The 27262-nt window shown below is 29.7% G+C and overlaps 1 protein-coding gene across 2 annotated transcripts in view; it reads right to left on the bottom strand.

The window, feature by feature from the left end:
• The window catches only part of skd (mediator complex subunit skuld), a 166403-nt gene that overhangs the window by 23892 nt on the left and 115249 nt on the right, over positions 1–27262 (bottom strand). For both annotated transcript variants that reach the window (XM_067276197.1, XM_067276196.1), the window contains exons 11-22: positions 19469–19711; positions 17914–18019; positions 14096–14283; positions 11903–12129; positions 11733–11807; positions 10814–11649; positions 9424–9600; positions 8824–8921; positions 7851–8160; positions 3378–3548; positions 2518–2783; positions 2213–2404 (exon numbers count right to left, since the gene is read on the bottom strand). In XM_067276197.1, coding sequence (XP_067132298.1) covers positions 2213–2404; positions 2518–2783; positions 3378–3548; positions 7851–8160; positions 8824–8921; positions 9424–9600; positions 10814–11649; positions 11733–11807; positions 11903–12129; positions 14096–14283; positions 17914–18019; positions 19469–19711 — 2889 coding nt within the window. The remainder of the gene's footprint in view (positions 1–2212; positions 2405–2517; positions 2784–3377; positions 3549–7850; positions 8161–8823; positions 8922–9423; positions 9601–10813; positions 11650–11732; positions 11808–11902; positions 12130–14095; positions 14284–17913; positions 18020–19468; positions 19712–27262) is intronic.

Genomic DNA, 27262 nt, shown 5'->3' with positions numbered 1-27262 from the left:
ATTTGCCAGAAATTAAAATAACAAATTTCTGGAGATAAAAAAAGACATTTAAATATGGGAGTTGAAAAGATTATAAAGTTATACTCATTATTATTTAAAAAAATTTTTTTTTTTCTGATAAATGGATGAAGCAAGCATAAAAGGCAATTTGCTGTTATCATTTGCTGCCTTCTTTTAATGATTATATAACAGCAGTGGAAATCAAATTTGCTATATGAAAATAAATCATTTTTACGCTTTCTATTTTTATTTATGTTAGTGAATGTGAACTGAACTTATAATTTGATACAGCAAATAAGTGCAATTAACTCTGGAATGGATGTCATTGGATATTATGGACATTAAAATTATTTCCCACTTTATTTTTTCTGTATTTATTTTAACAATTATTATTATCGGTTAATGTTACCTTAGGATCCAAAATGGCGGCGGGGGGATTTTTTCCCTACTTCGGAGACTACGACGGAGAAAAAAATTTTCCCTAGAGTCGTGACGTCGACGCCGTTGAGAATTTTTCCCCGTTCGGTTTCGACCCTGCGTTCGACGTGGCCGAGTTTCCTGTAATCTCGAAACGGATGGTAGTGTGTATTTGCGATGGTAGAGGAAGCTTTTTCGTAGCGTCGTGCGAGAGTAAAATCGGCGGGAAATACGTAGGGGTGTTATGAACGAATATGCAAATGCATGATCTACGACGTGATTCTGTTCCTTTCCGGGCAATTTTATGCAAATCGACTAGTTTCCAGTTGGAATCGTTTGCTGTAGTGTTGCGACGAATTGCATATTGGAATAATTGCTGTTTTATTTCGTTACGATATTTCATTCTCGCACAATTTATTATCGGTAAACGTATAGTTTATTTGCAATTGTTCGATAATGAGTAGTTTTGCAGATTTGAGTTGCAACGACGAATTTTGGTCGAAATGCACCACCCGTGATTTCTCCACGTTAATTGAAGACGACTTTTTGGAACCAGGTTTGCCTCCCAGTATCGATAACGCATTGAAATTTGCTGTAAAATTAGGCATACAGCCGACCGAGTCCGTTTGCATTCATTGCGATTCTTTATGCAAATTATACTATCGGAGTAATAGAGAAAGCTGTTTCTTGCAATGTAGTAAGTGCGGAACGAAGACCTCTGCCTTTGATGGAACATTTAAAAGTAAATTTGGCCACATTTCTTGGAGTTGCATTCTGTCGTTTATATGGCACTAACTATGTCTGGAATGTACGGCGACGACCTCGGCGATTGCGGCGGGCAAATCCAGAAAAACGGGAGTCGATTGGTCCAATCACATACGGTTGGTATTGCTTATAGCTTTGAGTAATTTGACATCGTTTAAAAAAGGAATGCTGAATAAAACGGTGGAAATCGACGAGACCGTAATATGTAAAAGAAAGTACGAGAAAGGGCGTATATTTAAAAATACGTTCGGAAAGGAAAAAAAGATAGGAAGAAGCAGGCAACCACCATCAAAAAGTGAGTAAAAAAATTCTTTTTTTTTATTGTTTATTTTGGTTAATATCCGCGGAGTGTGCAGAGAAATTCAAGATGGCGGCCGGAAATGCAGCCATCTTGAATCGAGGGAAAATTTTTTTCCCCGTCACAGTCTCCAACGTAGGGAAAAATTTCCCCCGCCGCCATTTTGGATCCTAGGGTAACATTAACCTTATTATCATATATAAGGAATGATAAAAAAGTTGTCATTTGACCGTGCTGCAGTCATGCATTTGAATTGTATCATATCCAGAATGACTTGACCATGGCTTTAAATATGGCCCTTAAAAAGTAAAACTTAGCACCATAGTTTTTATGTTTTATACCTTTTAGTTTTACTAAAAAGATAGTCACAACCAAAATTATAACAGTGCCACTTCCATTACACTTATGCTGGCAAAAATGTTTTATGCCAATAATACTATACTGATAGTTCATTCATCTTATTCATGATATGACAAATAAGTTTTGAGATCAAAATGCAAACATAATTATAAAAATGAGGAAGTGTTCTAAAAATGATTAAATATATTCATGATTCTGTAGTAGTCAGTTGATCAGTACAACAAATTTTAACAATGTTTCTTTTTTATACCGACATATTCATTGAAATACAATGTATTAAATTTTACTTCAATGAATTAATTTTATAACATAAAATTACTTCAAAAAACATTAAACTTTAATGTGAAAAATATAATAAATAAAAATACTTACATTTCTGCCTCTTAAAAAGATATTTTGGGATGCAGCAGGACCAAAACCAGTTAAAGACTTTACTGTAGAATTATGAGTAAGTAATCGACGGCACTGAGAGAAAACAGTGAATGCCAACGCTTTTAACTGTTCTTGTCTTTTGCTACCATTTTCGTCTTTCCCAAGCCACATAACTGAGTCAAGCGTCACAAGCTATATTAAATAACAATTAAAAACTTAATTTAGTATTAACAACAAAACCATGTAACTTGATTTAGGATAATTAACATAATTAGATATCAATAATTTCATAATTTATAGATTACCTGTAAATGTATACTGTTTTGTATTTGCTCAGGTAAAAAACGCAACATGTGAGCGTAACAGCGTAAGAGACCAATAGTAGACAGACGATACAGATCGTTATCTAGACTACCGTAAGTAAATGGTTCGACGATATAAATAATCAATGCTGGAGGTTGTTGTTCATCCTCACCATCCACAGGATCTTGGGTACCTCCACTATTATTTGTAGTTGTTCCGGTATTTTGATTTGCATTACTTCCAGCTGAACTTGGGTCATGAGTATTTTCTAAAATATCAGAAAACAATTTATTTAGATTAAGAATACTGAATATACATTGTACATTAATAAACGATAGTCTATCCAACAAAAAATAAACTTTCTAAGATCATTTTTGACGAGCAGTTAGTTAGTATTTCTGACTTTTGAATAGTTATTAACTTCTGACATTTCATAATAAAAATATAATTAATACAATATCAAAACTTTAATTTATTACATTTACAAATGTTCATGGTAAAATGCTGATGACAAAGAAGTATAATTTGATAAGATGTACCTTATTTAATAAACATAAATCCACTATTAAAGTTACCTGTATTTTAAAAAATATTATTTATCTATATTTTTCAGTCTAATAGTGTTGAAAAGGATATAAAAAAATTATTTGAAAAACATAAAAATTTAAAAAAATGCCATTAATAGATTAAAAATTAATATGCAAGTATAAAAGATTATTTAGATATATTAATTGTAATGCTTATAAACACAAAATAATATTGATTAATTACATTGACAGTTTGTAAAAAAAGTGTTTTAACTAATATTGTTTCTAAAATTATTATGCAAGTAGAAAATATTAAAACATTATTTTAATATTACCTGAATCTGCAGGTTTAGGTGTTGAGGCATGATCTTTTTCTTGATTTTCTGGTGTATTGGGTGGCATGGGAGAAGCAACTGTGGTAGCAAGTGGTTTATCTGGAGGTTTCATTGGAGGTGGACAATTATCTAAAAGAGTTCTATCTAATGGTTGAGTAGCCAAATGAGGTGCTATTAACAAAAATAAATTATAATTAATTTTCTATGACAAAGTAATCAAAATATATTTTTACAGTTACAGATATTTAATCATTAATATAAGAAATGTATTTAATTGCAAACTAGTAACATATGGTTCTACAGTCTGTTTGTATGAGGAAGACACCTGACGACATAGGTAACATTTGATAAATGTACAGTACATAGCTACAAGAAATTATTTATTGTGACATTGTTACAATGGTGGGCTGCAATTTTTAATCATATTTTAAATTTAAAATATAGGCTTTCCACCTCAATTTAGTACTGTAGTGTCTTGCCCCTGTACATCATACTTTGCTGCTAGCAATAGTTGTGCTGGTCAACTAACACCTTTCAGGGGAAAATTTTTGAATTGGGAATAACATGACTTCCAGTGCAAATTGGAAGTTTGTGTATAGTTAATCAGTGTCTCCTGCCCCCAAGTGTTCCATATCTGGTCTTGACTTTCAACTATCTAAGATTAAGACTACAGATTAAGGAAGGACAGACAGCTGGATGACAGCAGAAATTTATACGTCTACAATTTTTTCAAATTGCACCATAATTTTAGAGAGAATAGCTTACTTAAACCTGAATATTTTAATATTTTTATTTAAATAGAAAGAATTATCAACACTTACATTTCTTACATTATATCAATATATTATGTTGATAATAAACAAAGCATTTATACAAGGTAGTTTCAGAAAGTTCCCAGAATTGGTTTATTACTCAAAAGTATGTATGCTATTGACAAATCAGGCAGACACTACTGTATATAGTATTAGATTGTATTTTTTTGTCTTGAACTCCTTTTTCTAAAAATCTAGCAAAGGGTGGCACCATCTGCTTTCTTAGTTTATTAAAAAAAACCTTTTACATTTTTAACTATTATAAAATGGCAAAAAACTTAATTTCGAGGATAGGGATGGATTTTATAAAAATTGTAAATGTTAATAATGAGTAAAATTGTCATTAAGTCTGACCCTACTGAAGATACACATGACTTCCTTTATCTTCCCAGCCATTGACCTTTAACCCATCAATCCCTTAATATACAAAATTTCAGAAATTTTCAGCATAAAGCACAGGAGATATTAAGCTTCAAAGAGAGTTAACAAAATCGTGCCCCACACACCCATACATACAGAAAAAACTGCCATATTTTTTTTTTGCATTTCTTGACATTTCAAGGTCTCAAGTCTAAAAATGTAAAAAGCCAGGGAGGTAATTTTTTGACTGATTGTCACACTTTCTCTCTGTTATATATAACAGCTGGGAAAGTAAAAATGAATTTCTTCCACTTGACGTGATCATATTCCTTTTGGGTGCCTTCCTCATGCACACCACTTGTAATAAATAAAACCAATTTTTTTTTTTTTTATGTCCAGACAACAGTATTGTTCCCATTGTTTTATGGTGGCATGGAATCAGTTCAAAAATTCTTGTTAAAAAAATTTCCTTATATAGTTCTAAATATTAATTTATTGGGTTGTTTGAAAAGTAATTTTGTTTTTTTCGTGGGGGGAAAAATAATTTTCTTATAATATATAAATATTTTATTGAATTATATATTGACCATTTTGGTCCAATACCTGTTGCCATCTTTCTGGTAGTAGTATGTTTCCACGTTCATAAAAGTTTTGATCTTTGCTTACAAAGGACTGATCCAAGTGATTTTTGACACCTTCATTTGAAGTAAATGTTTAAAAATTTTTGTAAAGACCAGAACAAGTAATAATCTGAGGATGCCAGATCTGGGGAATATGGTGGATGTGGTAGCACATCCCATCCAAGCTGTAACAGTTTCTGATGAGTTACCAAACTTGTGTGAGGTCTGGCATTAACATGGTGAAACACTATACCTTTTCTGTTCATCAATTCTGGCCTTTTCTGTTTGATGGTATCACTCAATTATTCCAGTTGACAGCAGTACACTTTTGAATCAATTGTGAAATTGTCTGGTAGAAACAAAAAAAAAAAAAAAAAAAAAAAAAACCCTTAAAATACCACCAAACAGAGAGCATCACTTGTTTGATGAATATTGGCTTTCGAAGTGCTTTGAGTTGGCTCATCTCTTTTATTCCATGATTACTTGCATTTGACATTGTTATAAACAACCTATTTTTCGTTGCCAGTTATGATTCGCTTCAAAAATAGATCATTTTCTTGACGTTTCAGAAGCAAATCACAGATGTCAATGTGACAGAGCAAATCACTTTATTTAAGAACATGTGGAACCCATATATCAAGCTTTCGATTTTCCATATTTGATGGGACACAAAGAAAAAAAAAAAAAAAAACAATTGCACAGAATCAAACAAAAGTTTTTACAAATAAGCCTTGAAATGTCAGCTGTCAAAATATATAATGACAATATGGTTTAAAATGAAGTTAGTGGATAAAAATACAACAAATCCCCATAGTAAAAAGAAGTAAAAAACAAAACTACTTTCCTAACAACCCAATACATTTATGTAAGATTTATTTAGATATAAAATTTCTTATACCATGTCTTGTAAAAAACACAACAGCTTTTTTGTTTACAAGATATTTGTTCTTGGGCATCTACTAAAATTCATCACAAAATATGTCAACATGTGGAATACAACAGACAGATATTTCAAATCAACAAGATTTATGAGATGTTAATCTTGTTTAATTCACAGCACTGCAGCCAACTAATCAACAAAATATCAACTGTGTGTATATCTATGCTATTGACATTATTGATTGATGTTTATGAAATTAAACAGAAAGAAACTGCATTGAATTTTCTTTATGAAAAAGATAACTAGAAATTAAACTATTATTGAAAACAAAGCCGCAGTGTTTTGTTTATAATCCTAATTATCGACTCATGTCCAATAAATAGTAATAATAATAGTTCAATTCATAGATAGAGCAAGAAATAAACAAAATAAATTAAATAGTTACCAAGTTTTTTCTATTAAACTATAAGCTTATGATGTATTAAAAAAAGAAAGAAAATGAAAAACAACCAAAATTTTAAATATACAGACAAATTATATTCTATCTGCTCCATTCCACACATCTCTATCTTCCCAAATTTTCTAGTTACTTATAACTAGATTATAACTTTATTATTATTAATCAAAAATTTGAAGTATGTTTGCTTACATCATTTTCTATTAGCATTTTACTATACCATATCAGATAGATATATTATCTTTTAATTTATTTACTATACAGAACAATGACCATAATTAGGAAGGAAGTCTTTCAAACTTTGCAACAGCATGGACAAAATATAAAACAAGTTCAGCTGGAAATAAACAGTGGAAGGGTTTAGGCGTTTCTCAGAAGAATAAGAAAATGATTTTTCTGTTTTTTCTGGCACAAAGTCACAAACTGTTAAAGCTCATAGTGTCCCAGACATAGTCATGCCCCAGTTACACATGATATCATGATTACCTCTTGCAGCAATTACGAAACCTCCGTGATGTCATTAAAAATGACATCAGAGTTAAAACCACCTTATGCATATAATCATGTAACAATACACAAAATTGTACACAATTGCATATGTAAGGTGTGATTTTTATTGCAGTAGTTTTTTTGATGGCCTGTGATAAGTGAAAAAAATGTTTTTTTTTTAATTAAAATTTTTATACAATTAGATGGATAGCATGTAGCATGAGGACATCATGGAAGCTCAGATAAGTAAGACAATTTGGTGAAAAATGCCTGCAAAAAACTAGTAGGTGCGGAAAATCACCACTACTGCAAGTGATCACAGTATTTCTAGTCAATGTCAATGCAGTTGTAATTTATCTTATTTTATTATTATACAATTCTGAAAAAACATGATCTTATAAGTTTTGATGATAAATAAATCATATTACACATATAAAGACTAAAATTACTTTTACTAGTATACATTTATATTTACAGAATTACACTCTTCCTGAGTTTCGTGTATTTTTTATAAGTAGTCTTGCATAAATTGTAATTGTACTGTACTTAAATTTACTAAAAACAGATAATTAATATTAAATATATTATTAAAACAATTATCTTTTAGTTTAACTATTATTCTAACTTTAATAAGAATGTTATCATCACTAAAAACAATTAATTTATCATTATTTTTACAAGAAATACAATAAATAAAATAGCCTTTCCAATATTTCTGTAATCAAAATTTCTCATATTCCATCCAAATGTACATTTTACTTATTGTATTAATTAAAAAAACTTTGAGAACAGTTCTTTTAAAATTGCTACTATATTTATATTTAATTATAACATCAAGAATATTGCAATATTTACCTAAATGATGGCGACATGCCTGTGCATATAATTTTAACTTGCTGGCCACAGGACCATTGCCTATCTGATTAAACCACTCGTCTACTGGCTCGTCTGCCAATTTTTTTGCCGCTATTTTTCCGACTCTCATTATGCCATCTCTTAAAACTTTGGTAATCGGACAATGCCTTCCCAACTTGCAAAGTTCGTATATATTACTGAGCTCTTTAAAAAATGTTTTCACGTGACCAAGAATAAAATCATTATCAGGAGCCACAACTATATAAGCAACATCCCTTGTCATTGAGTACGGTTCTAGTAGCAATTTATCCTAAAAAACATAATTTAAAAAAAGTTATATTATAAAATATTTATTAATAAATCTTTATTTTATTTAAAAAATTAAGGCTCAGTTTTTATTAAGATCTGACTTGATATAATAAATAATCAGATATGTACACATCATGACTTACAATCATTTATGCCAGGTGTGGCAACCTTTCTATAATAAAGAATCAGACAAGAAGTGTTTTGATATGATATCAGGCCAAAAAGTAAAACAGTCTAATTTTATTTAAATTATACATAATATTGAATTATAAGAAATAAAATTATCATTTTTTATTCATTTAAAATTACAGATGACTTAAAATAAACACAAGGTAACAACTTTGAGTTTGCAAAATTTTGACTGATTTTTCAATATTTAAGGAAATCTTAGTTATTACAACTCAATTAAACTTGTTAATTGCAATTAGAAGTTTGCACAAATTGTCATGTCTATTCACTAATAAGAATTAACTTGCTTAAAATTTTATCAATCATTTTACATTAAGAGATTATAATTTCAATTTATAATACTGAGTGTGTATGGATGATTTACTTAACAGATTTCCAGAAATCAGTTAAACCCTAAAAACCATTAGTCTAACATATAATTTTCTTGTTATTTAATTTAAAAAAATAAATAAATAAGTTATATCACCACACTTACCCAAAACTTTACTGCAAATGGTGATAATGCAAGCCAGTCTTTATCATATCCAACAAGTAAAGATGGAATTGGTTGTGGTTCACACTGATCTTCTGTTCCTATAAATAAATTAAAAATGAAATATAATATTGATAAAAATATTTATTGAAAAATTTTTAAATAATGATATAATAAGTCAGCCAGTCTCAGGCTTATGATATTGGTACTTAAAATGGCAAAAAGTAGCATATTAACAAATTATTTTAAAACCCAAACACATCACATTTGCTAATCACACAGTAAAACAATTAAGTATTGAATATAATATTGTAATGGGCAATAAACATGTCCAATATAGCACACTGATTACTTATAGGAACAAATTACCAATTATCGATAGAAATATTTTTTAAATAAACCAACCAACGCCTAAATAATCGGGCTAATAAATAGCTATAATTAAATAATAAATATAAATGAATTTGGTATAGAGGTAAGTGTTAGGTGCCATCTCATATCTAAATTTGGTGGGTTTATTTAATATAACTTTGGGCTTTGAGATGTATTATATTTAATATTTTTTAACTACTATATAAATAAAAGTTTTGAGAAAGCAGTTACCTCTTCCAGCTAAACGATGAAACTGTCTCCATGTCAATGGACCAGAAACGGTATAAGTTATTTCCCACATTTGAGAGTTTTCCCGATGAGAAGTTTTCTTCTGAACTGCTTCTTGTAATAATGGTTGAAGAAGCCTTAATAAATGAACTGTGTCATGACTACTGACTGGAAGTTTCACTAAAAACAAAAATATGGATAACAATAAATATTATATAAGATATTTATAATAATTTTCAATTCTAATTTTGATGTTTGACAATATATTCAAGTATAAAAATTATCAGTATTTATATATAATTTTAATAACTTTCTTAGATATAAAGAAAACTACTAGAAATTGTTAGAAATTAAGTACTAATTAGTTTTTTTACTAAAATGTTAATCTTAAATTTGGTTATGTAATTTCAACATTAAAAGTAACTGTAGATGAAAAATACAAAATTCATCTTTTGAAAATAAAGCTTTGGATTATCAGCTTGGAACAAAAATTTGAATAATGTTAATGTTTAAGTTATGAACATTATCATCATCTAATCAGATAAAAAATGAATAAAGAGGAAATTATAAAAAAACCTGTCTTTTTAATATATAGTCATATTAATTTTGAACAAAATATCAATATTAATTAAAAATAAAGGCACACTACTTGCGAACAGGTTAGGATCAGGTGTGGTCAAAAGTCAAAACCATAGAAAAGTACATCTGCACACAGAATAACCATGTATTGTTAGTGTTTGATCCTTCAATGTACTTAGTAGAACACATTAAGCTAAATAATCTGCATTCAATGCAGATTATTTTTTACCTAATGTGCTTAATTTTGTAAGGACAGGTTTAGTTTTCATGGTAACAGAGTGACACTTCTTGCATTTATCTCCACTACTAGATTTACTATTACATTTTTGATGCATTTCTGAAGAATTAATTGTAAAAGTTTATAAAAATTGCAAACAATAGAGAAAAATGCTGTTACTTCAATGTTACCAACTTCAATGCCACTTCATGAGCAGCAATGGAACATCATAATTTGCGTGAAAGCAAAAAACGACAATATGTGATAGAAATAAAATCCACACTAATTATTTATTACTGGTTAAAGACTGAGTTTAACATCACCCAATGACCAGCAAGAGAATATCCACAAATTTAAGTTTTAGACATACAGTCAAATTGTTTGTAAGTCTGAAAGTTCATAAGTTGAGGAGCTCCTGTGATTTCAATATAAATATTTAAAAAATTAAAAATTTACATTTACAATGCTTGATCCTAAAGTTTGCATATTACTATGCGAATAGTAAACTAATATACATTAAATAAGTTCAAATTTGAATATATTATTCTTTAACTAGAAAATTGTATAATTAGTAATTATAAAAAATTTATCATTTACCTGGTAAATAAGGCCACTTATGTAGAGAAGTTGACTTTAAATTCTCATCTAATTTATTGGTATTGATATTGTCTATAGCTTGCTTTCCCGTATCTAAACCAAGAAAACAAATTTCGCAACCATCCGACATTTCAAGAGCATTATACTGAGGATGAATTCTTTCGGTTGCATGTAATTGAACGGCTTTAAAAAACAATGAACACGTAGAGTATAAAGTGGAACACTGAACGGTCATCAAATCAATAATGGTACATGGAAGTTGGTCCACTTGTCCGACGTCTTCTTTGTTCTCACTTGTTATTGTCCGACTTTCCATATTTCTCTTAACAGAAGTTTCAACAGAGGAAAGATTACGCCTTCTTCTATTTATCGCTTCGTAATGAATACCAGTTATTTCAACTTCATCTTCATAAAATAATCCCGAACAATGACTGAGATTACGATTAACAACTGCACTAAATCCACAAGTGCATTTCTCCTGAGGCTCTTCAGTACCAGATGGAACAAGATAACTTGGGAGATATATACCAAAATCTGCACCTTTGATATTCATGTTACAAACACACAAGGTGCAGCTGGCAAAGTTATGGTCTTTAAAGAGATTGAGCATTGAATCTGACAAAACTAAGTTAACAAGTAAACTATGGGCTTCAGGTATGGCAGATATAGTGCTACTATTATCAATAGAATTCAAATGCTTATTCAGATATGATGAGGCACTGGAGGCAGGTGACTGTAAATCATAATTTGATGACAAGTTTCTTTGATCTAAGGTTGACTCAACAGGAAACATCATTCTCTCATTTTCTGATGGGGGCATAGTTTGATATTGATTTCTGTTCAAATTAAAATAAATTAATTTAGACTCAGTTAATTAAAGTATTTTTTTTATTTTTAATGATTTAAATATCATTCTTACCTTTTACACTTTAACATCCATGCTGTTGAAAGTTGGCCTTCATTTCTACAAACACTTTTCATATGGTCAACATATCTATTAATCAAAATATTAAAACAAGTATTAGTTAATTTATTATATGCTTTTAACTTGCAAAAAATAATGAGAGAGAAAAATTAAATGATCCTTACACTGGATTTGGATGCCTGTCTGCAGGTGTTGTTAAATTCCCAGGTCCACATATACCTGTCGAAACAGGAGTGGTCATCGGATGCTGTTGCCACGATATTTTATAAATACATTCCGATGATAATGATATAGGAGGCAAGTGGCTGCTTGGCAGTATTAAAATTGGTGAATATCTTTTAGAGCCAACAAATTTTTGCTGTACTGCTGGCTTAAATACGTATGACCAGTCCTACAATCGACAATAATAAGTTAAAATATTTTTATATAATATTCAGTCATTTAAATAATAAATTCTTAGTCAATGTGCTAATTAGAATAATAATAAATAACTTGTTATACTGCAAAGTAATGAACATGTCACAAAATTAAATTATTATTATTTATTTTTTGACATTCTGCATACTGTGGAAACTTTTTTGAAGTTTTTTACTGTAAAATTAAAAAATCTCTAATATGTATTTAAAGGAAGAAAAAATAATAAGTATAAAATTAATTTACAGGTTATTTTTATTTTTATTTAATCAAGTAGAATATAGTAATATGAGATATCTTTATTAGCTAAAAATAAAAATTTATAGAATGTCATTAAAAATAAACACAAAAATATTTGCAATTTCATGTGTTAACTGTAGTACTTAAAAGTTTATTTTTGAAAGTGAATACAGGTTATCTGCTGATTTTAATTCATAATTACAAATTCATCAAATATCTTTTCTTTTGTCTAAAGCCACCAATTACGTCTTAGTTGTACAGTGCAGTACAATAGACCCTTGGTAATCCAGCCCCTGTCTAATCTGGAACCCCTTATAATCCGACATGCCTATATGCAGTTTGGTATGCAACAGTCTGAAGAGAATGATGGTGCATCGTACAACAAACTTTTACTTCCGAGGAGACTGAGAGACAAGGCCTTACTCTAGCGTTTAGACAATGTAAAACAATAGAAAATTGACGAATATTTGCATGCACCATAAATTTATTTGTTTATCCATTTTCAAATTAAGATCATACATAGTATGTACCTTGGAAATACTTACATATGTTGTATGTAATTGATTGACATCAATATGTTTAGTTATTATTTTTTTGCAAGTGCTACAGCATTAATGACGTTAATTTTATAATAAACCCTATGCTATCTATTGTGTTGTTTAATTCACTAAGTCCCATATTGTATATTATGTAGTACATGTAGATTTGATCTTACCATTTTTATAAGTATGTAATTTGTCGAATTACAAGGTACTCCTTTTAAAAAAAGTTTCAGACTACAAGGGGTTGGTGGCAGTACTCTATAGTCCGACAAATTCGATCATCCGACACCGCCTTGCAAAATGTTTGTTGGATTACCGCAGGTCTACTGTATTTCTCAAATTTTTTGCTCACGTGACCTAATATATTTGTTTGTAATAGTTCTGTAACCCAAATGCTAATACTAAAATTTTTAAAAAGCCTCATAAACAGCAGTCACTGTATATTGTATAACAAAAATTATGCATTATTGATATATGTATGTGTGAAATGTTACATTTGGTTTGGGCCAATTTTGATTCATCACAAATAACTTACTTCAATTTCAGTTTTTATTGAAATTTAACTATTAAAAAATGTAAGACTGATGATTGTAAATAAAACAGACCGTTTCAAAATTATTTGAGAGATCTCAACTAGAGTCTGAAACCAAAAATCTGTTTTAACTGGTAATATTTACAATCAGGTTAAAAACGCTTGACTCTGAATTACAGGTGGATTCGCACCAATTCAATAAACATCTTCGTCCAGTGTCCAATCTCTGAATTCTGTCTGAAATGGCCCTGGCAACAAACTAGGGACCAATCAGAAAGGTAGAAGATGGAGATAATGACCAACCAGAATGTCCGATTGGGAAAGCAAAACCTTTGAGAAGCCTGAATTCAAGGACAGAGCACAATACTCCCCACTAAGACAGTAGAAATTTTCCCATCAAGTCAACTGATAGGGATTTTTCCTTGAAGACAAAGCAATTACCCAGGTTGCAATTGGGACACAACTTGTATCAATTTACTTGCCTGTCTGACACACAATTGTTACAGTAATCTTGCAGTAATTGCACAATTCAATCTAGGTGTGTAACTTCGTAATGAGTATATAGTAAGTAAATCTATAAAAACTAATTTGTCTAGAATCTAAAACAAATTTTAACATTAATTACTTACCTTAACTGGTTCAATATTGGGACTTCCATAAGTATCTGGATAAATATCTGATCTATCTCTATATGCATATGAATCGGCACTGTCCAAAACAGTCATATCAGTTCCTCCCAAAGGTCCAGATGGTGATGGAGCAGCATTATGTTCTAGAGATGGCGGTGTTGGAAACATGCGAGTCAATTCTGCTGTACCTAGATTAGATTTTATCATATTATTCAAAAACAGAATCAAAAACATTTTTCTAATAAAACAGTATGAATTTTCTTAAATATACCAAATAGGTCTAGGATACACAATTTTATTCATTAATCACATATATAATAAATTTATTTCTAATATATTAAGAGCTATTGAAATATATAATTATAAAACATTTCAGTTCTATTGGGACCTTGAATAAGTTCTCACTGTTTTACAGCAGGTGGCGTTACTAGAACTGTGTGCGTGTATTTTTAGATGGTGATGCATCTGTAAGGAAGTACAATAAGCGACCTTGAAAATCAGTATATGTCATTTCACCAAAGTGTTAACAACTTTTTTTCTCGTGGTGTTAAAAATGTCGCATTTTGTGCCAAAAAAAGAGTATTTGCGGGGAATTTTATTGCACTATTTTATTCAAAAAAAATCTGCAGCTGAAGCATACAGAATTCTTGTTGAAACTTACGGTAACCATGCTCTGTCGGAAACAACATGCAGAGATTGGTTTAGACGCTTCAAAAATAATGATTTTGACATTGAAGATAAAAAACGTTCTGGCGCACCGAAAAAGTTTGAAGACGAGGAATTGGGGGCATTACTTCATGAAGACTCATGTCAGACGCTAGCTGAACTTGCAGAATCATTAGGAGTTGATCATACAACAGTTTCAAAACGTTTGAAAGGATTAGGAATGATTCAAAAGCAAGGACATTGGGTGCCGCACGAGTTGAAGCCGAGAGACGTCGAACGGCGTCTTTTCACATGTGAACAGCTGCTTCAACGGCAGAAAAGGAAAGGTTTTCTGCATCGTATCGTGACTGGGGATGAAAAGTGGATTCACTACGATAATCCTAAGCGTAGAAAATCATGGGGTAAGCCTGGCCATGCATCAACATCATCGGCAAAGCCGAATATCCATGGCTCAAAGCTTCTGCTCTGCATTTGGTGGGATCAGCTAGGTGTAGTTTATTATGAGCTGCTCAAACCGAATGAAACCATCACAGGAGATCGCTATCGACTACAATTGATGTGTTTGAGCCAAGCATTAAAAGAAAAACGGCCATTGTACGAGCAGAGACATGACAAAGTGATTTTGCAACATGACAATGCTCGGCCACATGTTGCACAACCGGTGAAAACCTACTTGGAAACACTTAAATGGGAAGTCCTACCCCACCCGCCGTATTCACCAGACATTGCCCCTTCCGATTATCACTTGTTCCGATCGATGGCACATGGCCTGGCTGAGCAGCACTTCCATTCTTATGAAGATGCCAAAAATTGGGTTGATTCTTGGATAGCCTCAAAAGACGTATCATTTTTCTGACGTGGAATTCAAATGCTGCCAGAACGATGGGAGAAAGTAGTGGCTAGTGATGGACAATACTTTCAGTAACATGTTTTGTATGACTTTTTTTAAATAAAGCATTAATTTTTACGAAAAAACAGCGAGAACTTATTCAAGATCCCAATAAGTAAGTCAATCAGTTCAAATATATTGTCTAAACAAATATGATTCTACATATATCATCATTTTTATTCTTAAAATCTCATCTTGCGATAAAAATAATCTTCTGATTTTATTTTGAGTATGATTAAAGAAGTGTTACTTGAGGAATTGTTGTAAATATACATTTCTTTAATTATAAAATTTAAATAAAATTTCTCTAAACTAGTTTAAAGGAAATTATATGTCCATGTAAAAACTGATTGCCATGGCCAAACATTACGTTGAACCTTGTAAAATTATCATCTTTTGATAATTTAATATTTCATGATAAAAATCATCAATATTCTTAATAATAATTTGATACTTACAATTCATTAGATTAAGTAAAAATTATATTCAGGGTTATAATTCTAAATTTATTGTTGTCATACTTTAAATGACTAACTTCAAATGTTAAATTTGACAAAAATTTCACTTTGGAGGAACTGCATATGTAGTCAAAAAATTTGCTCAAAGCAAAAACTCAATCTATTGTGTGCCCAAGTTGTCTGTCGCTCTTGCATTACATTCATATGTTTTCAATGTGCTTTTTTGCTTTATTTTTGGAGTGTTTGGTTATATATATATGTTATGATATTATGTGTTGTTCATTAAATTTGAACAATTTCTTCCTGCAATTTTTCTTTGTTGACAGTTTTTGGTGCTCCTTATGTTTTGTATCCTTTAGTTCAAAATTTCCCAAATGGAACTTTTTAAACAACATTCGAAGTTCATGTATGAAGTTTAGCAGCATCATATTCGAACAAATTACAATTAAAAAAATTGTTTTTACTGTTTGTATGACATTATATCCTTACCGAAATTCATAAAGCATAATACAACCAATATGCTTTTTACCTGAAGACATTTCAACTTGAGTTTATTCAAACAAAATATGAAGTAAAAAGTTTAAAATAAGCTTTTAAACAAAGAATACAATCTCATCTTAGCAATAATATATTAAAGTGTTATAATTATATCGCACATCTATGTTAAATAATGCCAGATGTTAAAAATATGCAAAAACTTTCTACTGTTCAACCCAATATAATCTTCACTTATAAACCAAGCATTCGAGAAGTGTGGGAGCAATGAAGTCTAAAAGGAAGGTTTTAATACCAATGACTGAGGTAAAAAGAGAACTTATCACAAAGCATGAAAGCAATATGTGTGTGGTGGATATGGTGGCAGTATTTAAGATACCGAAGTCAGTGGTATGTAACCAGTAACTGAAATTTTCATTTTATTACATTTTCTTTTTTTTGAAAACATGAATTGTTTATTTGTTACAATCCATTGGAATTTGATTTAATTTTGTTTAAGACCATTTAAATTAATTACAAGGATTTTGGAAAATAATCAAAATCATAAGTTAGAACTTAACAATTTTGAATGAATTCAAGCTAAAAGTAAAATAAATAAACAGAGGTAATCAGCAATATTTCATTTGAAAATTAATTTTATTTTGTTTAAATAAAATTAATTTTCAAATAAAATATAGAAATTATGTTACAATGAAACAATCAGTAAATCAGGTATTTTTCATACAATCTGAATTATAGTACAGGTATCCCTGCACAACAAGTACTTCTACAACATGGTTTGAAAATTGGGGATATCCCCTGTACAACACAACTTCCAGTTTCATTCCAACACAGTTTTGGAAAACTTCCATACAAAAATTGACAATTTGTAAGTGTAAACTTTGCTATTTAATATATATATTTTTTTAAATTCAAGTAAGCATGCATGTTGTTTCAAATTTGCTCATGGATTTTAGAGTATTGAAATTTTCAAATTATGAAGTGCTTTTCATAAGGTTTACTTTAATGAAAACTGATAGCACAAGGAAGAAAAAATTATACTAACTTTTCCATCAACCAGGTATTGTCGTCTTTGCTTTCAGACTTTAGCCCTTAAGACTGTGTTTTCTTTTTTATAAATTAATCTTCATATTTAGTAAAGTTTATTTAAACATTTTTAGGTAAGTGTTATAAAACTTTTTTCAAACAAATTAAAATTATATAAAGATTTTTCACACATATATTTCTTGAATGATATGTGATACAATTTTTATATTAATGTAATTAAATTGGACAAAGTGTACAATATAAATAATGATTTATTAACTTACCAAGAATTCCTGTGCAACTTGTACTATTTTTATTTGCTTTTCCTGAGAAGGGTTCTTCTGGTGTATTTGCCATTTTTGTTGAACTGGGTGTTGAAGGAGGTGGAAACTGTAATAAAAATGTTTAAAATTTTTATATTTAATTTATAAAAAATAATTTATAGAATTAAAATCATTCAACAATAATTAACTAAAACTTCATCTTTAAATAGATAATCCTGTATTAATGTACATAAAATCAAAAATTGCTAAAACAGAAATAAAATCTTCATGTAATTTACACCTCCGAAGAGGTTGTTGAAAGCATGTTACTTAGCATGTACTGTACAGTACCTTCTAAACTACATATTGATGCAGTTTAGAAGGTACATCTCAAACTTCAAAATGTTGTTTTTTCTGTTTCACTTCCACTAACCATTCATTTTAGATTTAATTATAAAATAAGTGAAATAGGATAAACAGAATATGAAAAAAAACCTCATTTTGTAAGTGTTGAAAATACAAAATTGCCACCAAAACAACAAAACTATTGTATCATTTTGTTTATTTAATGTTTTTATATATCTTAATAATAATAATAATAATAATAAATGCCAAATATTCTGGAAAAATGGTAGAAAGTAATGATGATCGACATTACATTACACAGTAAGCTGGAACTATTTTCTTGTTTTTAATGATTTTCAGAGCCTTAAATGTATAATTATTTTAACCTTTAAAATTCACTTTATAGCAATGAAAAGAGCTTTATAAACCACTAGCATTTCAATTACTAAGTCATGTTTCTTAATTGTCATCAAAAATGACTTTTGAAAAGCTCATTTTTCATTAGAGATATTATAAATATATTATAATAATGTAAAAGAAATAATTATTTTGTCACATCAGATTCTTATCAGATAAAAGTTTAAGAGCACTGTATATCAGCATGAATAAAGTCTTACTTTATTAACACCGATAGACAGTACTCTTAAACTTTTATCTGATAATAATAGTGATACGCCAAAATAAACTATAACAAATTATATACAAAAAATATGACGACAATGAGATCCATTCACACCACAAGTTTCAAGGTCAATCACTCAGCTTCTAAATAGTTCTGTGATAGTTATTATATAGAGTAGAAAAAGAAATTATTGAAAAATTATCAAATTTTAAAATAAAAGTTCAAGTAGAAATGCATAATAATATCAATGAAAGAATGGACTGATGCACAAAAAAGAGAATGAAGGAGAACTAAAGAAAAGATATGCTTATACATGTCTTTAGTGCTTTTTGGGAGAAGCTGCAATGATTAATGAATTTCTGCAGCATGTGAAGTATTTTTAACATTCTCTAAAGATATAATTGTTGGCTTTAGATGAAAGAAAAGCTATTTAACAAGTTTGTAATTATGAGTTAAATTTACAAACAACATGCACCCACTTTCAAACACAAACAGCACTCAGAGATTATCAATACAAATTATAGTATTTACATTATATAATTTTAGGATTTTGTCTATTTTTTGATAATTAAATTTACTAATTTATTCACAAAAAATTTTTTATCTTACCATATCATCATTGTCATCAGATGATGAAGTATCAAAAATCTGTTCAAGATCTCTGTAAGTCCCAGTCACTTGTAAATCTTGTTCTCGAGTAAAACTTGAAACTTGGTTTCTTGGAGTGGGAGGAGATGCTACACTTAACTGCTCAGTAATAAAGTTTTGTTTAGGAATGTCTTGTGTAGTTGGAGGTGGTGCTTGAGCTTCAGGAGTTGGTGGCATTACAGAATCCTTTGGTTTCTCCTCTTCCTGTTAATAAAACAGGAAATATATATAAAAATTCTTCAAATTAGACTATTACAATAATGGAATAATTTAATTTCTGCAATTTCTTTTTTGTCAATTACAATAAACATGCCTGATAAAGTTTTAAGTGATAAAGTGATAAATGAAAAAAAGTTGAAAGTACAGTTTTTTGATTATATTCAACATTTACATGATATTGAATATAAATAAATAAAATTTCTCTCTCATGCATTTATGTGGATAACAAATTATTTTCTTTTTAAAACACCTCTCACAAAAAGTTTCATCATTTTCTAATTTTTACACTTCATTTGAGATTTATTCAATGGTAATTACTAAAAATATTTCAGCCAATACCTTTTCTCTTTCATCTGAAAAAAGTCTTGTGACAAAGATTTTTTCAGTGCTTCAAAAAATATAGAATAAAATAATTGCCTATAATCATTTTATTGGACTAATTAATTAGTCATTCCTTCTAATCAGCTACTGACAATGATATGTATATCACTGGTGGCTTCTTCCAAGAAGCACAGGCCTCCCAAAATAAAATTATTTGATTAGTTTTATTAATGTATATACAGTAGAGAGTCGTTAATCCAAACGATTTTCAGTCGGACTGTGTCGTGCTAAATCTAACGTTTTTGATACTAGATTTACTTCTAAAGTGTAATTTTCATGTTTTTATATTTTTCAATATATTCATTTTGTTTGTACAAAATAAAGAAATAATTTTTAACGATACAATAGCCTCAATTATTATTATAAAAATTTTCGTTAGGCTTAAAATCAACGAAAATTCAACACGAAGCAACACGCAACAGAGAAAAATTTGAACATCGGACAGGTTAATATATTTTTTCATATATAATCGGTCATCTGAACAAATCACTAATCCGAACAACCCCAGTCCCCAATTGATTCGGATTAATGACACTCTACTGTAATGTAAATAAATAAATAAACTTATTTCAATAACTTTTATAATACAGTAAGCCTCAATCTGTTTTACCTGGCAACTTGACCTGACTGTTCTAGCCAAGGATGGGCAATCTTTTTAAGTGTACATGACAGAAATCATGTACCAATGAAATTTTTGGGAGCACATTACTATTTGGTCTAGCAGCTAGATAATGCTACAGGAAAGTAAGCAATTTAGCAGAAAATCTGCTAAATTGGCAAAATGCTTACAAGTCAGTGATAGATGTCTTGGAAATAGGATGTTTGTTTCATTTTTCATTACTTATTATTACTACAACAGTTAATAGTGTTTTTTTTTTCCTTTATTGCATTTTTATTTAGTATTGTTCTACTAAATAAAATTATATTCTATTAAATTAAAATATACAACTTGGCAACTATATCAAATATTTATTTTTTAAGGCAAGTCCAAGGTTGAGTGTCAGAAAAAAGTTGTCAACGTGTCACATTTGATACACGTGATAACAGTTGCCTACTTCTATTCTAGTTAATCACGTTGCATATAACAATTTCAAACTCTCTTAAACAATGAGTTCTGTGTCTGATATCATACAAGTTATCTACATAATTTAGTCAATTTTAGGTATAGCTACCTAAAACTTACCTAAAACACTGACTATAAAGCTGATATTCATAAACAATTAAATAGTGTGTATCTTGAAAACATTACCACTTATAATGAAAAGATAGATATATATTACATTTAATAATGTGTATTAAGTTCTGTGAAGATTTTGAATTAACACTGTATGGATAAGATAAAAGTAATGCATCACAGAATTAAAGCTTATTTTGAGGTTTACTTAACTTCACATCTGAATTAGACTCAGTTTTACCAATTCATTTTAAAAATATGATTGCATTTAAAAGAACCTCAAAGAAGATTTAAAATAAGCTTTTAGAGGCAGACTTTAACAAATCTGTTAAAGACAATTTAAATAAGAAAAAAGAAAAAAAATAAGATTTTGTTACAATTAAAACTGATGAAAAAACTTGCTTAATCAACAACAGCATGTTACGATATTTTGATATATTTCTGAAGGAGAAATTTTTGAACAGCTTTTATAAATTTACTAAACTAGAGGGTTATATGGCAGATGATACAGTAGGAGTTAAATACTTAAGACTGATCATTTTGCCATTCCTATAAATTAATTAATTGCTCAACACTATGATAAAGCATCAGTTGTGAGTGGAAAAATAGAAGGCATTAAAGCACTCATCAAGCAAAAATAACTCAATGTCTTTTACATCTATTGTTATGTCTATCAGTTGAAACTAATTCTGGAAAAGGATGCATCTTGTAATAAAAAATTGAGAATATTTTTTCCTAGCACTTTTGTTCACTTCATTTTTTTCCTCTATTAAGAAAAATCATTAGTTTTGGATGAAATCAAAAAGCAGAAGTTTTCAAAGACTAGACAAAACTTCAATAACTAGATATAATTTCAAAGCAAGAATGAACCCATTGTATAAAAAGAAATAATTAATTTTCAATGTTTGGAAACATTTATAAACATTGGGAATTTACTCAAACTGTTTATTAAATCACTATTAAAGACCCTACCTTGAAACGAAGTATAGTAAATGTGACTGAAATTAAAGGGGTTGTGGCTAAAGGATATCACAATGACTCAGATTTCATTTTATTGGACATTTGTCTGTAGCCAAACTATTTTCTTCAGAACTGTTTCCTGCTCACAGAAAAAGTACACTGTTGAAGCTTATGATTTCACCAATAAAGAAAAATAAAGAACAAAACGATTTTATCAGAGGTATATGTGCTGTGATTGTGTTTTTCCTCTTTGTGTTTCTTAAGACAATGAATTGTGGTATAAAGAAATTCTGGGATCATCAAATTATTTTCATTAGAGTGAAATTTTGTTGTATTGAAGCACAGTCAAAAATGAAAATGATGAAAAAATTTATTTGTAATAAAAAATGCCTACATTTTGAAAAAATAAGGTTTTAGAAATGCAATCTATCTATTAACTTACTTTTCATTAAAATTAAAATTTCACTCTTTCAGAATAAAAGATTTAAATAGAGAATATATATTTATTATTCTCTATTTATTAGTTATCAGAAATAATATAAGGAAACAGTTAAAATATAGTACAGTGGTGCCTCATATAACGTACTTAATCTGTTCCAGGTGCACGTCCGTTAAGTGAAACGTCCGTTATACGAAACGCATTTTCCCATAGAAATACATGTTAAAACATCTAATTCGTTCCGCAGCATAAAATAACCGCACTGTATCATAAAAAATGAACATGGGGTGCGTTCTTTTATTCCTCCGCGTAACTCTGCGCGAGCGACATCCGTTTAAAAATTCCTGCGGAACACGTTCCTAAATTCTGGTGGGGAGTGCGCGCCGTCAAACAGCAAAAACGGCCGCTTGTAGCAGTAGTTTACGGTAAAAAGCAACATGGCATCTTCCGTGGCTCAGATAGTTTCGTTTCCGGGTCCATTATGTAGTTTTATGAATGAAAATTTAAAAATTGTGAAAGCGCAAGTTAGTGCACGCGGTGATGTAAGTGTCTTTACGAATTTTTTTCGAATGGTAGCCGGCATTCTAATTTTTTCGTGGCTATTTTGAATGCTCTTTCAACAAATAATCCATTTTATGGTTAAATTTTACAATTGGGACCCTTCTTTTGCCTTTAAAAGCTCATATTTTAGAATTATAGATTCCTCCATCACGATACTATCGATAGTGCGAGCGCTGCCATCTTTCTTTCACCGTCGTTCCTAAATGCCTACAAACAGCAGTGCACTCCCGTAGTAGTGGAGACGCAGAGCTCCGCTACTACGTCTCCGGTTACGTTTGTTTAATATGTTAGGAAAACACTAACGCACCCATGGAGCAGTCGCCAATTATGCCAGAAGAAAGTCCGTTGTTCGCAGCGTCCGTTATTCGAGATGTACGTTATACGAGGCACCACTGTATTACTAATAGTTGGAAGCTGCCTAATTGCTATTACTGGTGCCCAGAGCCATTATTTTCTGTTGAAAGAAGTCTGTAAATTTTGTTTGTGTTGTTTAACCAAACTTATTTCAATACAATCATGTACCATATTACAGCATTCTAGTGTGCCATCAAATATGAATTTTTGTTTCATGAGGAAATGAAGTCATGTCATGTTGACTGCACCCAAAATTGTAATCTTAGATTCATCTACAAATTCATCTTCCTCTTCTTGTTCATCATAATCATCTTTAGAATCATGTTCTGCCACAATATCTTTGTTAATCACTTTTCTTCAATATAAGTGGCATCTTTAACTAATTCTTTCAATATGTTTAACTTCTCACATAAATGTTCTCAGTGGTTTTAAAGTATCCATATATAGTCTTTATCTTCAGTTTCTTTACTGATTGCCACAACAATATCTGCTTTAGAAAAACAGTTAGAAATTGCCATTATATTTAGCAACTTCCAGGCTGAGCAGAACATTAATGTCCGCATTTTAAATGTCATTCAAAAGTTAAAGTCTACTGTAACGTTAGCCAGTATTCTTTACACTAGCCATGTTTGATAGTGCATTTTAACTGCATTTATTATTCCTTGATAAAAAAAAAGTTGCAAAATGAAAGTGTGATTTGAAGAGAAGAACGATATTTTATGTCCAATATTTTTCAGAAGACTTTTGTGCTTTTGTGCACTCAACAATTAATAAATAGCAGTATCTTCCTCTTTCCTCTTTTCACATGTTTCTAATAATAGAATCCAATCATAGAAAATGTTGCTCTTTATCCAAAATTTTGTACGATGTCAATATTCACATGGAAAATTGCACATATTTTTGAAACAATGTAAGTTTTTTATTTCCTAATAATTAATGGTGGAAGTTTGTTGGAACCTGAGAATTGGAACACAACAGTTATTCTTTCCATTGAAAGTTTTCAATGTTTGCCTTTGAATACAAGAGTTTTGTTAGGCATCAATTTATAAAACAGAGATGACTGTCTCATCAGCATTGAATGTATCTTCTGAGAAGTATTCTCAGACAAATCACTCAACTACTGATCTATGTGCTGCAACATCATATGGTGTGTCATTTTATTTACTATAAATTGTTTTATAGTTAATATTATATTGTTTCCTGAATCTATGTAGCCAACCGGTACTTCCCTAGAAATCATTAAAGCCAAATGATAATACAAAAGACTATGCACATTCACAAAGCATAAGATTATTTACTGGTATATTCTTAAGCTTGCATCAACAAACCTCTTATTTACAGTTTTGTTGTCTCCAGTAGGAATTCTTTTCTTCTTTGACCTTGGGTCTTCCAAATCTATATTTTTTACAATTCTTTTTTGTAATTTTTTAAGAAATATAAAAAGTGTCCACACCACATAGCAGCATCTTTTTTTTTAAATCCTTTTTTGTACATCTTATATTTTTTCTTCTCTTCCGAAGAAAATTGCATTCACTTTTTTTTTGTTTGTCTTCATTATCACTTGTAACCATAAAAGAAATAACTGTACAACAATAGCATCATGCAATAAGAGAAGCTGAAATAAAGGATTAAAATTAGTGTTGTCAGCTGAACTAGACATTAAAAAATTAGGTTGCCAGATTGTTCAATATAACAGAACAGTATTCATTGATTATGAAAAGTAAATAATTTATGCATTTATAGATTTTCTGTTATATAGAGTGTAGCGTTAGGCACCATCTCTTGCTAAATTTAATAATTATAATTTAGCCATTTCCAGCCCGATATTTTCGGCTTTGGTTGGAGATAGCTTTATATATTACGGGTTGGCTGATGATGTTTGTTTATGATTTTCTGATAATAAATCTTTTCTTCTATAACAGATGAAATTTTTATTATGTTAAACCAGAACATTTTTACATAAGAGCTGAATAAGAAATTAGCAGAAAATTCAAAATAAATTCATTAAACTAATATTCATTATACTGACATTTTTCATTCTAAAAATAATTTATAAATATATTATATTTGTAGTATACCCATGAGTATGAAAGATGATTACCCACGAGTATGAAAGATGTCAAAAAAAAATTGGTTCAATCAATTCCTGAACTTTGACAAAAGAAGTGATAAATATTCATTTCATTTATTCATTTAAAGGCATTTATTTTATTAGGTAAATAAAACCTCCTCCATATATAATAACAACAAAACCCATTAAAAATGACAATAAACTAAGAGAAATTAAAAGGATAAAATTAATATTAAGAAAATATTGTGTTACTAAATGCTTGAAGTAGAATGTCTTTAAGAAAATACAATTAATTTTTGGTTAATATGCAATGTAATTTTGGAAATACAGAATACTTTTCTTTAGACAGTTAACTTTTATACTATTAATGTGTGGCCCATATAAAAAATAAAAGCCACTACTGATATATATATACACACACATACACACTTAAGAAAAAACTGAAAAATTGCTATAATGAACTTTTTCTAAGTACAGTAAGACCCCACTTAATGCTGATTCAATATAATGCAGTCTGCTTGAAGCCTGAAAAAAGCTCAAAATTTACACTGATTTAAAGTATCGCAGCATTTCATTGATTCGTGTATAATATGATTATTTACAAACACAAACCAAACAGCAAAAGGTGTACTTTCTTTAAATCTATGTTTGGTGCAATTTTGGAAAAAATATAACATTATGGATGCCATAGGCAATATCAGCTTCGCTTGGCAAGAATTAACTGATAAATGCATGAACAGAGTGTGGAAGAAGTTATGGCTGAAGGAATCCAAGAATCCTCAACGAGAAAAGCCTATCACTGTATCGTTAAGTTGACCAAAGTCAAACTAATCGATACGGCAGGACTAGGAGATGTAGATGAGCAAGATATTGAGGAGTTACAGCAGGTTTCTGGTGAGTGTCTTACCAACAACAACCTTCAAGAACTGGCAGAACAAGGAATTCATGTAAAACTGGAAAATAGAGATTCTGAAGACAAAGAACCCAAAAACTTTCTCTACAGATTTCCTTACTAAAAGTTTGGTAACGATAACCGAAATCATTGATCAAATTGTAGCAAACAATCCACATTTTGAAAGGAGTGCAAAAGCAAAATGAGGCATTTTGAATGCAATCTTCTGCTATCAACATTTGCTTAAGGAAAGAAAAAAGCGACAAATGAAACTTCACAACTTTATTGCAAAAAAAAAAAAAAAAAAAAACAAAAAGAAAAACAGGAATTTCGGAAGAGCTAGGACCTTCGTCACAAAAAAATAACTTAAAGTTAAAGTAAAATTTGTTTATTTTTGGTCACATGTTCCCCTATCCATATTTACTCATATTAAAATGACCTCATTTAACACTGTTTCGTTTAGCGCTTTGTCATCTAGAAATGCATCCCCGCGTTAAGCGGGGTCTTACTGTACTATATTATTAAAATATTTTGTGGATTTTAAACAAATGTTTTGATAAGGCATTTAAAACAAATATTCAATAATATTAATTATTAAAATATTTATTATTCTTAAGAATAAAAGACACCATTGCATATTACAATAAAATTAATTTTAGATTTGGTTTATTATTTATATATAAGTTGTTTCTGACAACTTAATC

The sequence above is a fragment of the Centruroides vittatus genome, unplaced genomic scaffold (genome assembly GCF_030686945.1).
Source record: "Centruroides vittatus isolate TY-2023 unplaced genomic scaffold, ASM3068694v2 contig_680, whole genome shotgun sequence".
Lineage (NCBI taxonomy): Eukaryota > Metazoa > Arthropoda > Arachnida > Scorpiones > Buthidae > Centruroides > Centruroides vittatus.
This window is presented reverse-complemented; position numbering and strand designations above follow the sequence as displayed.